The sequence below is a fragment of the Polypterus senegalus genome, chromosome 18, assembly GCF_016835505.1.
Source record: "Polypterus senegalus isolate Bchr_013 chromosome 18, ASM1683550v1, whole genome shotgun sequence".
NCBI lineage: Eukaryota > Metazoa > Chordata > Cladistia > Polypteriformes > Polypteridae > Polypterus > Polypterus senegalus.
This window is the reverse complement of record NC_053171.1, coordinates 30843310-30858810: the sequence shown is the minus strand read 5'-3', so window position 1 is coordinate 30858810 and position 15501 is coordinate 30843310. Positions and strand designations below refer to the sequence as shown.

The 15501-nt window shown below is 37.1% G+C and overlaps 1 protein-coding gene across 1 annotated transcript in view; it reads right to left on the bottom strand.

The window, feature by feature from the left end:
• The window catches only part of lrrc9 (leucine rich repeat containing 9), a 225140-nt gene that overhangs the window by 89913 nt on the left and 119726 nt on the right, over positions 1–15501 (bottom strand). Inside the window, exons 13-17 of the mRNA XM_039741349.1 lie at positions 10742–10874; positions 10363–10506; positions 9946–10070; positions 8966–9190; positions 95–214 (exon numbers count right to left, since the gene is read on the bottom strand). Coding sequence (XP_039597283.1) covers positions 95–214; positions 8966–9190; positions 9946–10070; positions 10363–10506; positions 10742–10874 — 747 coding nt within the window. The remainder of the gene's footprint in view (positions 1–94; positions 215–8965; positions 9191–9945; positions 10071–10362; positions 10507–10741; positions 10875–15501) is intronic.

Below are 15501 nucleotides of genomic sequence, written 5' to 3'. Positions count from 1 at the left end.
AACAGATCTTCCTTTTTAGTTATTAGTTTGACTTTACAGCAGAATCTGCAAACAGCCAAGGGCATTGTTATACAAAACCTGAGGCCTTCCTTACCAGGTGTGAGACATCTTCTAGATGGGTAAATTCATTAAAGCTGATTGAGAGTTTTCGTAAAGACGTCAAGCAGCTCAGGTCTTTCAGTTTATTTAAACTGTTCCCATGAAGATTGAGAATCTGTGAAGACAACAGAAAGACAGAGAAATATAAAATGGTCACAACAAAAGAAACTCCAATGAGGGCAGTAAGCACAGCATAGGTAGAATTATCACCAGCCGTTATTCATCAGAAAGAGTGAAAGGAACAAAGCAGTCAAACACTGACAATCAGTGTGTTTGTGTGAGCATCAGTGTCAAAAAAAAAAAAAACATTTAGAGGGGCTGATAATAACATGAAAGGAAAAATATTTGAGGATTATCTTTACTATTGTACTTGAGGCTGCAATGAAAAATATTAATGTGTGATTAACTGGTGTCTCAATTCAAGACAAGTACAGATTTGGAACTCACTACTATGGCTTACATGAATTTCTATAACTGGAGCACAAGCAGGCTTGTTTGGGTTACACAGCAGTGGGAACTGAACAGGCGTTTAAAGTTCACTGTTCCATACTTCCTACAATATTCCTTTCTACTATTTTGGATTTCTCAGAGTAAATCCGTATTGCAGTGTCATGCATCAAAGGAGTTATTTAACTAGGCTGTCTTTGCATGAGCAGTGGTGCCATTGCACAAATATCCCATGGCAACATTGTTCCTGAAATTCTTCAGAGAGTGGAAAGCAACTGACTTGGGTGAGGTGCCTTGTCACTCATGCGCGTCAGTGGATTACTCTCAGGACTCATCTGAGGTATGTACTACCACCCTGGATATAGAGGTGACACTGGCACTAACCACCTCCTCTTCTGTTACCCCCTCAGTGCTGAGAAGATGCCAGTGATGCCATTTAGCTCCATCTTTTCTGGTTCCCCAGCTATATATCCCATGATTACTGGTAAAAGAGCGTACCACAGGGTGGAGCTCCTAGACAAGTGACTAAGCAAGCATTCTAAGTCTAACAGAGATTCACAAGTTTGAGAAAACTTTTTTTCTGTTCTCTTCTGGCACTATCAAGCTCATGTTTTATTTATTATTTTCTGTTGATTAAATGGGGACCAGCGGGTTGACACTCCAACATTACTTCTTGTGGACTTGCAGCACTTCCCTCAGTCACAGGTTGATCAGACCTCCTCCATACAGCTCTGTCCTGCACCTCCTCCCCAGTTAAACCCATTTCCTTCAGATCTTCTTTTAATTTATCCCTCCACCTCTGCTTTGGCCCTCCTTGTTTTCTCTTCCGTTGTACTTCCATTGCCATCACTCTTTGGTCCACGTATTCTTGGTCTCTCCTCATCATATATCTATATCACTTCAACCTACTTTCCTGTAATTTTTTAGATTTCTCTCCCACTTTTTTGTACCTCTGATTGTCTCATTTCTTATTCTGTCCTTTTTTGTAACTTCACACATCCATCACAACATTATCATTTCTACCTCATCGAATTTCTTCTCCTGCGCTTCCTTTACCGCCCATGTCCCAGCTCCATAAATCATTTCTGGTCTTACTTTTAACCTTTGTCTTAATTCTTTAATCACACAATCTTACTGATACCTTCTTCCAATTGTTCCATCCGCACTTCACTCTATGGGTTATTTCTGCATCTAATTGTCCATCTTGGGTTACCACTGATCTTAGATATTTAAACTTATCCAGTTTTTTCAGTAGCTCTGATCATCATTAAATCTCATAGATTCATCTATCTTCAGCCCTCTGTCTTCCAAAGATCCTTCTCCATTCTTCTTCCTCTCCACTTCCTCTCCTCTGGTGCTACCAACACAGTGCCATTGGCATTTTAAAATGGAACAACAATGAAACAGAACAACAGTAAGGTCTGAAATCTGATTATATTACCATCACCAATATTTTTGTATTTGGTACAGTTTGTCATACTTCTTGTCAGGGTAATTGTATATAACTTATGACTCACAATATGCTGTTTCACTGCTTTTTGGAAAGAGATGATGAATTCATTGAAAACATTTCTCTTTATCCTTAATTGTTGGCAATAATGGATACAATGAGGCTATTAGAAATAAACTGGATACATTAGAATTAAAAGTCAAGACGGAGGTAAAAAGCTTAGGGGTAATTGTTGACTGTAATCTGAATTTTAAATTGCATATTCATCAGATCACTAGGACAGCATTTTTTCACCTAAGAAACATAGCAAAAGTTAGACCTCTTATATCTTTGAAAGATGCTGAGAAATTAATCCACGCTTTTGTTTTCAGTAGACTAGATTACTGTAACGCACTCCTCTCAGGACCACCCAAAAAAGACATAAATCATTTGCAACAAGTGCAGAATGCAGCTGCTAGAATTCTAACTAGGAAAAGAAAATCCAAACACATTTCTCCAGTTTTGATGTCACTACACTGGTTGCCTGTGTCATTCAGGATTGACTTTAAAATTCTGCTTATGGTTTATAAAGCCTTAAATAATCTCGCTCCATTTTATATATCAGAATGTCTGACACATTATATTCCAAATCGTAACCTCAGATCCTCAAATGAGTGTCTCCTTATAATTCCAAGTGCAAAACTTAAAAGAAGTGGTGAGGTGGCCTTCTGCTGCTATGCACCTAAAATCTGGAATGGCCTGCCAATAGGAATTCGCCAGGCTGATACAGTAGAGCACTTTAAAACACTGCTGAAAACACATTACTTTAACATGGCCTTTTCATAACTTCAATTTAATTTAATTTAACTTAATCCTGATACTCTATATGTTCAATTTCCTCATAATAACTATTCATGGTGGCTCTAAAATCGCTACTGACCCCTACTCTCTCTTCTGTTTCTTTTTTCCGGTTTCTTTGTGGTGGTGGCCTGCGCCACCTCCACCTACTCAAAGCTTCATGATGCTCCAACAATGATGGATGGATTAAAAGGCAGAAGTCTACGTGACCATCTTCATCAAGCCCTTCCGTGAAAACCCTAAATCCAAAGAGGACTGTTTCCTTTATGTTAGGTAGAATGCCCAGAGGGGACTGGGCGGTCTCATGGTCTGGAATCCCTACAGATTTTATTTTTTTCTCCAGCTGTCTGGAGTTTTTTTTGTTTTTTCTGTCCCCCCTGGCCATTGGACCTTACTTATTCTATGTTAATTAATGTTGACTTGTTTTCTTATTGTGTCTTTTATTTTTCTATTCTTTATTATGTAAAGCACTTTGAGCTACTGTTTGTATGAAAATGTGCTATATAAATAAATGTTGTTGTTGTTGTTGTTAAATCTCACAAAATGTTTTTGTCAGGACATTACGATGTGAAAATTGGACGTCACATTTTATCTCATTGTGCTCTTGACTCTCTATACTTGTGTTCATAGTCAGAGTTCACCTTCCTTTAACGGAAGACCCTGACATCGATCTTCACAAGTGATTTTGTACACATGATGCCAGGATGAGCTACAGCTTCTACAACCCTGAAGTGAATAACAAGGTTATAAAATTAAAGAATGGATGACTATTACAACTGTACTGCTAGTGTCTTACTGCATTTGTGTTTCAGTGTCTGCTGACTGAATGATAAAAGTAGAATTCTCATCTCGTAGTATATGAAGTCTGTGTGACCATGGCCTGACCCTGTATGATATGCATAGTATTATTTTCATATTGTGTAATATCATGTTTTGTTTTCATCAGATGTAACAGAAGCCACACTGCGCAGGTAAAGTGACACTTTTGACATTTTTTACTGAACCACTGGTAACTTCTCCCTACATAATAACCAATGAATTTCATTTTATAAAGTGTTTTTCTCAATGTGAATTTTAGACATTGTGATGGAGGTCTGCAGATTCTTACATATGACTGAGATGATTCTACACATCACTCTTGTGATTTTGGCAGGATGGCCATTGAAGAGATCATTTCAATACTGTGTCAGATCTGTAGCATGCGTCTGATGGTGGCGTGGTGGAGTGTCGGAGCATTACAAGCATCTTTAGATTGACAGGCATCAACGTTTTTTTTTCTGAAGTTCCTTCAGCATATCTTTTCATTGTGACATGACATGCACTAGAGTTCACATGATAAGAGCTTCACTGTGATAATGAAAAGCCACAGTCTGTGAGGTCAGCACAGAGAATGGCAGTTTCAATCAGCTCTACATGTTCATTAAATTACTCAATCAGGCTTCATGAGATATTCCTTTATATGTGGTGATTGTACTAAAAATAAAAACTGTTTTGTATTAAATGATACAGTAGATTACTGCTTTTATAAAATAAATCACATAGCCAAAACCTTTGACTGTAGTTTCCTCCTATAGGAGCATTGAAACATGTCACATGAAAAAAAGTTCAAAACAAACAATACTGAACTACAAATTAAACAATACATAAAATAGGAACTTGACTGCGAATAAGTCAAAATGAGAACTGTGCAACCTAATACTGTTTAAACAAGCCAGCACTCAGGGCCACATGAACTTTAATCTTTCAGTATTATAACCTTCTGAAAGAAATCATAAAACTCAAGACTGTTAGGCCTTTATTTAAACTCTTAAATCTCAAAACACACCTAAATGCTTCAACCTGTTGAAGTATTTATTTGATATTTTATATGCGTTGTCCAATATTACCGTGGACTGATAAATACTTACCTACACCTTGAATCTTTAGCTTTTACTTAATTTCTTTGGAATATTTTAGAAGACTGCAATCCAAATCAAATTGGCAACCAACTGTCAATGTAATATCAAACTGCGAGGTCTCTGCTGATTCCCACCCCTACTAAAGAGTCTCAGAAAATAGAAGGCCGGAGTATGAAAATGTGCTGTTAATAGATCTGAATAAAGATCTCAACATATCCAGCCTAGATACAAGATACAAGAAGTTTATTGTCATATACATAGTAAAAACACATGTTAAAACCATGTAATGAAATTCTTACTGTGCTTGCTCACCTTCATATACAAAGACAGAAAGACAAAAGAAGTATAAAAACAAATAGCAATTACAATTATAAGATTACAAAATAAGGTGCACGGTGCCCGATGACATACCGCAGCAGTCAGTACCGTTTATGAGGCTATGAGTTGTGGTTTCGATTGACTTTAACTTTTAGCATTGTTGAGGAGTCTGATTGCTTGTGGAAAAAAAACTATGTGTCAGTCTTGTGGTGCGTGATTTCACACTCCTGCCCTGAAAAAAGGATGACATTGATGTTGTTCATTCAATGTAAATGCTCTCTTTCAAGCAACTTAAGATTAGTCATTTAGTGTTGTAGCTTGAAATATTAGGTTTCAGATCTCAATCAAAGTACAAAAAAATGTTTGTATCAAAGTAAGTTATGGTGGATGGTGGTGGATATGGGGGAATAAACATAAAAATCCTATTTCAGTTAACCTAATATTTTAGGTTGTTCGTGTGCTGTGTGGGAGAGCCGTTTGTATTTTATTCCAGTCGAACTTTCCAGCGTGCTGGCTTTCCAACTGCCACAAGAAGAACACTTTCCTGAATGGAGTGGACGTGGCTATACAGGTCTGGTCATTTTCAGCAGCAGACTTTTATAGTGGAGGATTCCTGGTAAGTAACCCTGTTTCTCAACTGTTAATTTTAAATATAAGAACTCGTAATAAAACATACTTTTAAGAAAGCTGTAAAAACGTTTAATAATTTTTTGTTGTATATTTAAGATTTACACTGCAAAATGCTTGTGTATTTGCACAAGATTTTTAAATAAATGTATACAGCATTGGAATGTGTTATGTTCATAATATTTCTAATAGCATAAAAACAGGTTACAACCAATAAACCATTTTAAATTGTAACAACTTAAAAAATAGATTTACTTCAGTATAAAACAATTGAATTACACCCAATCACTCTAAATGATTTGCCTCAACTTAAAAATTGTGGGTTCAATAAGAGAAAAAGAATTCTATTGGTTCAGATTGAAACTATTAAGTGTGAATCATTACCTTAATTATTTTAAGTTGAATGGAGGTTATACTTTTTTCAGTGTTCAGCGTCTCCCTGAGGGAAGCAGTGTGAAAAGCGTGTGCTGAGGATGAGTATTGTCTTTATGTATTTATTGTCTTTATTGTCTTTAGCATTGCCTATGAACAATATGCAAAGAATCAGACAATCTGAAAGAACAGAATACATTCTCATGAAACTGCATGAACAGGCCTTTCAATGAATAATAAACTCAAATAATCAACCACAACTAAAATCATAAATTCCTCCTTACTGTTAAAACAGCTCTAGTAAGGCTGCGTTTTGCATCCTTCGATCTGTTCATCATGTCATTTTCAGCTAAAAGCGTCCCAAGGACTTTGCTCTTATCCACACTCAGGGCATCACGTGAGATTTAAAATTTCTGAAATGTGTCTTACATGTCGTACTCCAACAACACCAGTAGTAGTTAACTCATTCATTTTCATTCCTAATTTTTCTTTTAATGACATAAAAAATGATATGAAAATGAACAACTTATCCCATTCATTTTTATTTTGAAACTAAGGTGACAACTTACATTTCAGAAGCACTGGAAAAAAACAAACCTTGACAACACATCTTTAATCTCCTGCACTTAACCGTTTAAGAAATCTCCACTGGTTAATAGAGGTCAGCCTCACTGGAACAAATTTAGAATGAGTGTGAGGCACTACAAGATAAAGCAAATGAGAACTTACATTGCTTAACTGCAACAATGAGAATATCTAAAGGACTTAAAAAATTAGCCTGCACAGTGGCGTAGCTAGGGGCGGGTGGAATTGGCGGTCCGCCCATGGCGGCACATTTTTGGGGGCAGCATTATTGCTCAAAAGGCTCAGTAAAATTCGTGCAGGGTTGGGAAGATATCTGATTTTTATCTATAAATGCTTCAGAAATAATTTTCAGACTGTCTTCTGTGACGGTATCAGACACAGCAGTTGAAATTTATGAGGCAATAACAAAAATTAACATAAACATTACACCAATAATAATTTCTAGGAAGATAAACAACTAATTTACAATTAATAATTTTGTTTCATTATCAATCCGAAGCGTTCTTGCTCTGCACAGAAAACATCCCCACCTATCACTTGTACACTACACTGATTCTGGTTTTCACAGCGTAATTACATTAAACTAATAATTAGAACACAGCTTATCAGTGTGTCTATACTATATTCTTGTCTAGTTGATGCTTATAAATGATTATATGTGAAAAATTATTGTTTTTTCTCTATATATGAATAATTCCATGCAAAATTTACCTTAATTTTTCTTTATTCAGTAGAACCTTGGTTCACGACCATAATTCATTCCAAAACTCTGGTCGTAAACCGATTTGGTCGTGACCCGAAGCAATTTCCCCCATAGGATTGCACATAAATACAATTAATCCGTTCCAGACCGTACAAACTGTATGTAAATATATGTTTTTTTTTAGCTTTTAAGCACAAATATAGTTAATCATATAATAGAATGCACAGTGTAATAGTAAAGTAAATGTAAAAAATTGAATAACACTGAGAAAACCTTGAACAACAGAGAAAACTAACACTGCAAGAGTTCGCACTATAGCGCTAAGAACCGCTAAAAACACTTTTTTTAATGAGTTTTAAGCACAGGGAAAAAATGAACATTTGAAAAATCCGTAATTTAATAAACCACCAAGAAAAGTAACATTGCAACAATTCACACTATGAACCGATCGCTGTAAACAGAAATGAAAATAAAAACAAGCCCAGTGCATTCTTTAACTGCCTTCTCTACCTTATGCATCCAGCTCTCTCTCGTGTGTGCGTGTGTCTCTCTCTCACACCTGTGTGTGTGTGTCTGTCTCTCGCGCGCCTGTGTGTGTGTCTCTCTCACGTGTGTGTACGTGTGTGTGTGTGTGTGTGTGTGCGTGTGTGTGTGTCTCTCGTGTGTGTGTGTGTGTGTGTGTGCGTGTGTGTCTCTCTCACGCGTGTGTGTGTGTCTCTGTGTGTGTGTGTGTGTGTGTGTGTGTGTGTGTGTGTGTGTGTGTGTGTGTGTGTGTGTGTGTGTGTGTGTTGTGCTCTCTCTCGCTTGCTGCACAGGAAATGCGCAGGGAGAGGCTGAACACATACAAACCGAAAGGGAAACTGGCTTGTTCATATACTGAGTGTGTGGTCGTGAACAGAGGCAAAAGTTTGGCGAACGTTTTTGGTCGTAAACCAATTTGTACGTGTACCGAGACATTCGTGAACCGAGGTTCCACTGTATGTCATTTTAATTTTCTATTTAAATAGGTTAACATATTCAGATATATTGGAGAGTGGCAAATTGAAGCATCGCCCTACCCCGGGCGGCACAAACTCGAGCTACGCCACTGAGCCTGCATATAGTTGAAAATGTACTGGGATCAAGGGTGGCACAGTGGTTAGTGCTGACATGCTGTGTGAGCACGCCGTAGTCCTACTTTGTCTGTGTGAATTTTCTTTAACATCCCCTCAAATCCAAAGATGTGCACAATTAGTTATCGGAGAGTCTGCAATTTACCAGAATCTGATGCAGAGTTGGAGTTTGCCTTGAGCCCAGTACTGTTGGTTAGACTTAATTTTATTATTACAACTGTAATAGTCTTCACTGGTGTTCACAGTACACAAAAAACAAGTCCATCCATTTTCTTCACTCACTTAATCCAATAACAGGACCTAGTATGCAAGCAGCCTGTTGTATTAGTTGGAAATACAAGTAAGAATTTTAACGTGCTTTGTGACAATATTACTACTTCTACTGCTGCTTCTAAGATCTGGCCACTCAGTGTTGATGGTGACAGAATGTACGCCAGTAAGCATCCTGATAATCCAGGCATACATCCACATGTGTCAAACTCACAGACTTCTCAGACTAAAGAAGGGATGAACTTACCGTGATCTGGCTGAGGATATTCGCTTTGCACACCGACAGGATTGTCTTTTCATCAAGGCTGATTATTTTTGGTTTGGGCTTGTAGATTGGTTCCATGTTTAAGATTTCTTCATCAAGACTAGTGGCACCCTTAAACAGGACTTCTTTCAGATTACTTGAGCCTTCATCTGTCACTCCAGGAGACTTGACTTCAAGTAGAGAGGAGAACTGAAGCATTGGTTTCTCCTGATCATGGAAAAGAAATCGAGAGATTGAATAGGGACACACAGTGACTCAGGGGTTGGGTTGATTTGGGGACTGCTTAGGTTCAGATATGGAGCCACACAGCCTTAAATAAATGAAATAACAGAGTAAGTACAGTTCTAAAGTAAAACTTGAAAATACTGGCCTCAGGAACTCAAAAAGAGTTCAAAGACAGACAGGCAGATAGATAGATAGATAGATAGATAGATAGATAGATAGATAGATAGATAGATAGATAGATAGATAGATAGATAGATAGATAGATAGATAGATAGATAGATAGATAGATAGATATGAAAGTTACGATATAATAGATAGATAGATAGATAGATAGATAGATAGATAGATAGATAGATAGATAGATAGATAGATAGATAGATAGATAGATAGATAGAAGGGAACTTATCCGACTGTCACACCAATAAATAAGACAGTAAAGGAGCTGGAGGGTGAGTGGACTCCAGTTAGTGACACCAAACCAGTCAGGATGTGGTATAACTAACTTATCTTAAGGTTGCAGTGGAGAAGGCACTGACGGTTTTACAAATGTTTTAAAAGCTAAGCTACTTATTTACTCTGGAAACAGTTCCGCAAAGCACATATCAAACATATAACCGTAAATGACTGTTTTGCCAGCTTCAGTTTAAAATTAATTCATATTGGATTCATAAAACGTATATGTCATCACTAAACCATAGCATTTGTTATTTAAGACTAATCGTGAAAGGCAGTCTCACCTCAGTGAGGTACTCAAAGTCAATGACGTACTCTGGCAGGACAAGCTCGTGGTCAAATACAAACCACTCATTTTGTCTCAGACTGCAGTCACAGTTCCCGTGTTGATTTGCTGTACAGGACGCCTCTAAAATATACAATTAGAAACATTTTTACTATTGACTGGTGGTAGTAGGCTGAGCTAAAAAAACACAGCTAGAAAGCATTTTTATTAATAGGTCAGCCAGTAGTCTTACAACCTAATACAGTAGATAAGACTATTTAAAAATGACCAGCTAAAATTCAGAGGAACAAGACCCTTTGTTTGTTTGACACACTGAATGTCCTAGGAACTGCTCATTGGTCTCCATTCACTGGCAGACATCCTGGGACCCAGCAGAAGCCCACTATTAAGAAAACTGGAACTACATAACGCATACCTTTTGACTCTGCAGCTCCTGAACCTCTTGGTACTCTTCGAGTACGAAAGACAGAATGCGCCTTTGGGTAATTAGCCTCCTCAATTGGACCTTCATTAGCCTGAGCACTTCTTCCAAGGAACACTTTGGCAATGATTAGCTGACCTTTGAAAATATAACGTATATCAAGGCACTTCATCAAGTCATTTCAGATCTTTGCTTTTCTACAACGTCCAACCTGGCAACCTTTGCATAAGAAATCAGCTCAGTTCATAATTTCTAATGAACCTTCACCATATTTTGTAAAGTATTTGAATTCAGAAATGGTTTGGAAATGTATTTATTGACAGTCTCAACGTTACCTTCCCATTATCTTAAAGCAAAAAAGCCAAGTACTCACCATATCGGAAAGGAATAGGATCCAGGTTGGCCTGGCCTGATACTTCAGCTTGCCCCTTTAAATTCTCCAGTCTGGGCTCTTCACAAAGGCTGAAACTGTTAGACAGTGGTACAGCTTTCTCTTTACCGAGGGCCTGCAAGAGAATCAACATTATTATATCATGTTTATGCTAAGATTGTTGCATAAGGTTAAAAGTTTATCAACTCAAAAGAGCCTTGTGCCACACTCACATGCAATTGTACATACAGTGAATACGAGTCAAGCCATCACTGCAGTTACCCACAGGTGTCACACACATGCACTTGGAGATCAGCTTAAGGACTTATGTGTTTGTTATTCTCCGCTGAGACATGAGGGGGCACACTGCAATAACAGCCCCTATTCTCCTTTCCCCTCTGCAGAAAGCAAAACTGACGTATTTCCACTCGTGACGTCACTTCCAGGATCAGAACACCTGGACCTGCCTCTTCATCCAAGAAACCATTCAAATATTAAGAACTGCCATTTTGAGCACTCCGCCTGATTTTCTCAGCAAGACTCAACTCTGCCCTGTACAATGTATTTATTTTTACGCCTTTTGTGTATTTATAATATATGGAGTTTGCCAATGAGGCGCCTAAGACATCTTTCTTTGTCTTTTGTCTCTTTGCACAGGTTATGACCATGAGAAACATGCCCCCTAATGAAGGGCAAAGCTACCCCAGCAACAGGAGCAAAACTGCAGTTCTCCCAAAAACAAACAAGATAGCTGCCAGAACTGAACAAAATACAAAAGATAAAACGCTCACACGCAGAGGTTGGTGCATAAACAAATAACAGGAAAAAATCACAATAAATTCAAAATTATTAAAATAATTTCAAATTGTTGGAAACCTCTAAAGACAATTTAAAAATGAAGAATATCTTCCATAGAGTCACAAACGTGTGGCTATAACACACTCAAGCTAAAGGATATACAGAAATCATATTAAGACACCGCTAAATATTAGTTTTATTGGTCCATTTTTTTTCTTGAAAACCATTACATTTTCTTTGTTTCTAGGAGAGACAGACCTTTGTGTTCACTAAAGTAACAAAAATAATGCAACAGACAGTGTTGTGCACGAACAAGTTCAAAAGAGCACATTCATTGAACAAGCTCATTTTTCTATAAACGGTGAACTTAACGTAACGTATTTGCAAGTGAAGAACTTGAATGTGAGCTAGTTCAGTTTTATTTGACATTCTGAATCTGGTTTAGGTCCAGATTAAACGTTTTGCCTTACCCTGTGATGTAGGGGTGGCGCCGAATCCAAGTTCGGTATTCGGTTAAGCGCAAATAGTGGATTTTTACGAATATTTATTTTGTACGAATTTTTTGCCATTTATTTGAATTCTGAAAAAATAACGTAAAGTCAAATAGGCCTCTCTGTGTCTGCCTGCTTGTGCTTAACCTGTACCCCTGCTGACACGAGCACACAGTGAAGCTCCGCTTTCACTTTTAGGAAAACGTTGTACTTTGCGAGGCCACTTTATATATTTCCCCATTGGACATGCAATATGTGATGCGAACTTTGACTGGCAGCATAATACATGCTGGTTCCACAGTCATCATTTGTGTCACACGGTTGGAAATAGATTGGTAATTTATGCTTGCATCTATTTAATTTCTTTTTTGACCGGGAGGATATTAGCATATCTGATTAAACGTGTTTGTTGCTGGGTATAACTCAACAAAGTGCATTTAAATAAAACACTCTTCATAATTATTGTATTTTATTCAAGAACATTGTAATAGCCTAATATAAGGCATGCAAAACTGAAAAAAGTAAACTCATGGGTCATTTATTCTCACTCCTTAAAAAATACAAAATGAACTAAACATGAACTAGTTCAGAATTGAAATGGTGAACTATGAATGTGAATTTATTCATTTTAATCTGTGTCAACTGAACTTTGAGTGAGTTCTTGTGAGGTGTGAACTTGCACAACACTGGCAACAGTTGATAATGGATATTTCTTACCTATTAGCTAACCTTTTTGAATGCAAGTAAAAAAACATGAATTTCACTAAATTGAGCTTGTCGTTCTAATTTCATTAGGATTTGATAAAAAAACAAAATGAAAGGCCTTTAAAAATGCTACTGGATATTATGGGTACCTCATAATTTCTTATGTAGAAGGTGTGACAGTTTAAATCTTGGAATGGCTGTGTAGTGTTGACATGTTTTTTTAATCACAAGGGGATAATCAATCATGAATTCATTCAGCACGGACGAAGAGTCAAACAATGATGCAGTTAAGAAGGGATGAAAAGGTTACAGATTTCTGCTTGAAGGTAAAGTACCTGATTCCAGGAATTAAATGGTCACACTTCAAATTAGCTAAACAATCAGATCTTTTGTAGACTTTTTTAAATGACGTCTTCTGTGATCTTCTAGGCCAATAAGCAATGGGGTAATGACATATCAAGAAATTTATGGAACAACATGCAGCATCACAGGAAGGCATCATGTCTCCAACAACTTAATTTGTATGTTAAATGGGTATTGCTTTTAGGACACTTTAGTTTTCATTTTATATTAACTGTGCAGCCATGCAAATTTTGAAACTAAGCCTTCTTGTAGATTTGTTCATAAGAATTCTGAACCAAAACTATTGAAGAACAGGCATTCAGCTCCAGGAATTTCTGTTCACAATATGTTGAGGAACTGTGAAAGCCTGAACTATCTGGGGTTCTTCGGTGACTACTTATAAAACATCAGGCAATGTCACTATGGGAAGATTAGACAAATGGGGATGAGACAGAGGATAGGAGTCAGGTAGAGAACTTTGTTTCTTGATGAGAATTGTCTGAAACTTAACTCCTGTAAGGCCACAGAACTTATTACTGACTTTCATGCCACCAAAAAGCCTCTATGCCCGGTCACTATTCAGGGAGTGGATGTGGACATGGTGCATTAATTCAAGAACTTGGGGACCCAAATCAGTGACAGGCTGGTCATGTAACACAGAGGAGTTCTGTAAGAAAGGGCAGAGCAGACTCATTGTTTCTTAGGAGGCTGTGCTCACTTAATGTGGGTAGTGACTCCCTTTACATCTTCTACAACTCTGTGCGATGTTCAACACTGTGGTGTGCTGAGCTGGTAACATCACTTTAAGAGAGGCCCACCAAATGAACAAGCTAAATAAATGGGCAGGTTATGGGATGCACTCTGGACCTCCTGGAGTTCGTAGCAAAGAAGAGAATTAAAACAAAACTGAGTACCTTTGTGAACAATGCTGCACATCCTCTCCCTGACACACTAACACTGAGGACTTTCGGCCAATAAATTATTCAGCAGAAGTGTGTTAAGAAACACTACTACCAACAGCAGTACATCTGTATATGGCTTCATTGGGACTGGGACTGCCAGGTCAGAAGGTTTACTTGTGTTTAATTTTTTTCCTTCTTAGTCATTCTGGTATATATATATATATAGTGTCACACATGGCTATAATTATACCGTCTCACCAAGGGCAGGCGTTGTGTTTTAATGCCTCTCTCTTTTCTCCTCTACAGACCAGATGATTGACAGCTATGACATGACTGATGTTACTTCCAAACAAATGAAGGTCAATTGATCTATGTATCTACTAAATGTTTGCTTAAGACAACTAAAGAACTATGCATTTATTTTTTTATACACATATACCTGTACATAAGCTATGTGCATAAGCATGGTGAAAGCAAAACTTCAGATAAATAGCACAATTTTCCATACAATTTCTGCTCTGTGTTTACCTGACTTTCCTCTTCCCCAACACCCAGCGACTGGACAAGGACCCAGGCAGAGTGGCGCTGATGTTTATTTGAGCACATTATAACATAACACTCATGTCATCCAGTTTGTGGAGAAGAACTCTTACTACTGTGAAAATACAGATAAGCTGTGGTGCTCTGTTGTGATTTCACCAACTCTGAGGCTGAAAGCAGAATAATTAAAAATAACCATTTGCTTCATCAGTAAGCTCTGATGATGGACTTCATGCCACTTTTTCATAAACATACTACACAAAAATGAGCAATGTAAATTAAATTTCACAATGTTATTCTGAGTTTAATGAAAAGACTGAAAGAGTAAATCATGTCTTATGGTGTTACTAATGCTGTGGTATGTTATTTTTCCAGAATGGATGAAGTAAATTAATTTCCTATACAGAATGCTATGACGCTTTAAGGTCTAGTTTGACATATCCTCTTTTGAATACATTGTATTGGTATAAATAAAAAGCACTTTCAATTAATTTCTTTTGCATTTACAACTATATGAAGTCAGTATACGTAGACATTTGTAAAGAGACAATAATTCCTTTAGATTTAGAATTTCCCTTTATATTATTGTAATAGAAAAATGTTGGATTGTATTCAATAATGAAAAGAAAAATGGTGCAACACTCCAAAGAATCTGCAGTGTAGCCTCCTCAGTGTTATGTTTACCTCTGGAAAAATTTGTCAAAAATGTTAATTATTTGCAATAAGAAAAATGTTATTACATGTAATAGAAGCATATAAACACCAAAACATCACATGATTTTGTTCAAGAACATGTCACATTCTCAGAAACACACATAAACCTTAAGTTTAGGCAGGTTTTCATTGTGTAGATAGATAGATAGATACTTTATTAATCCCAAGGGGAAATTCACACACTCCAGCAGCAGAAAACTGATAAAAAACAATATTAAATTAAAGAGTGATAAAAATGGAGGTATAACAGACAATAATTTTGTATAATGTT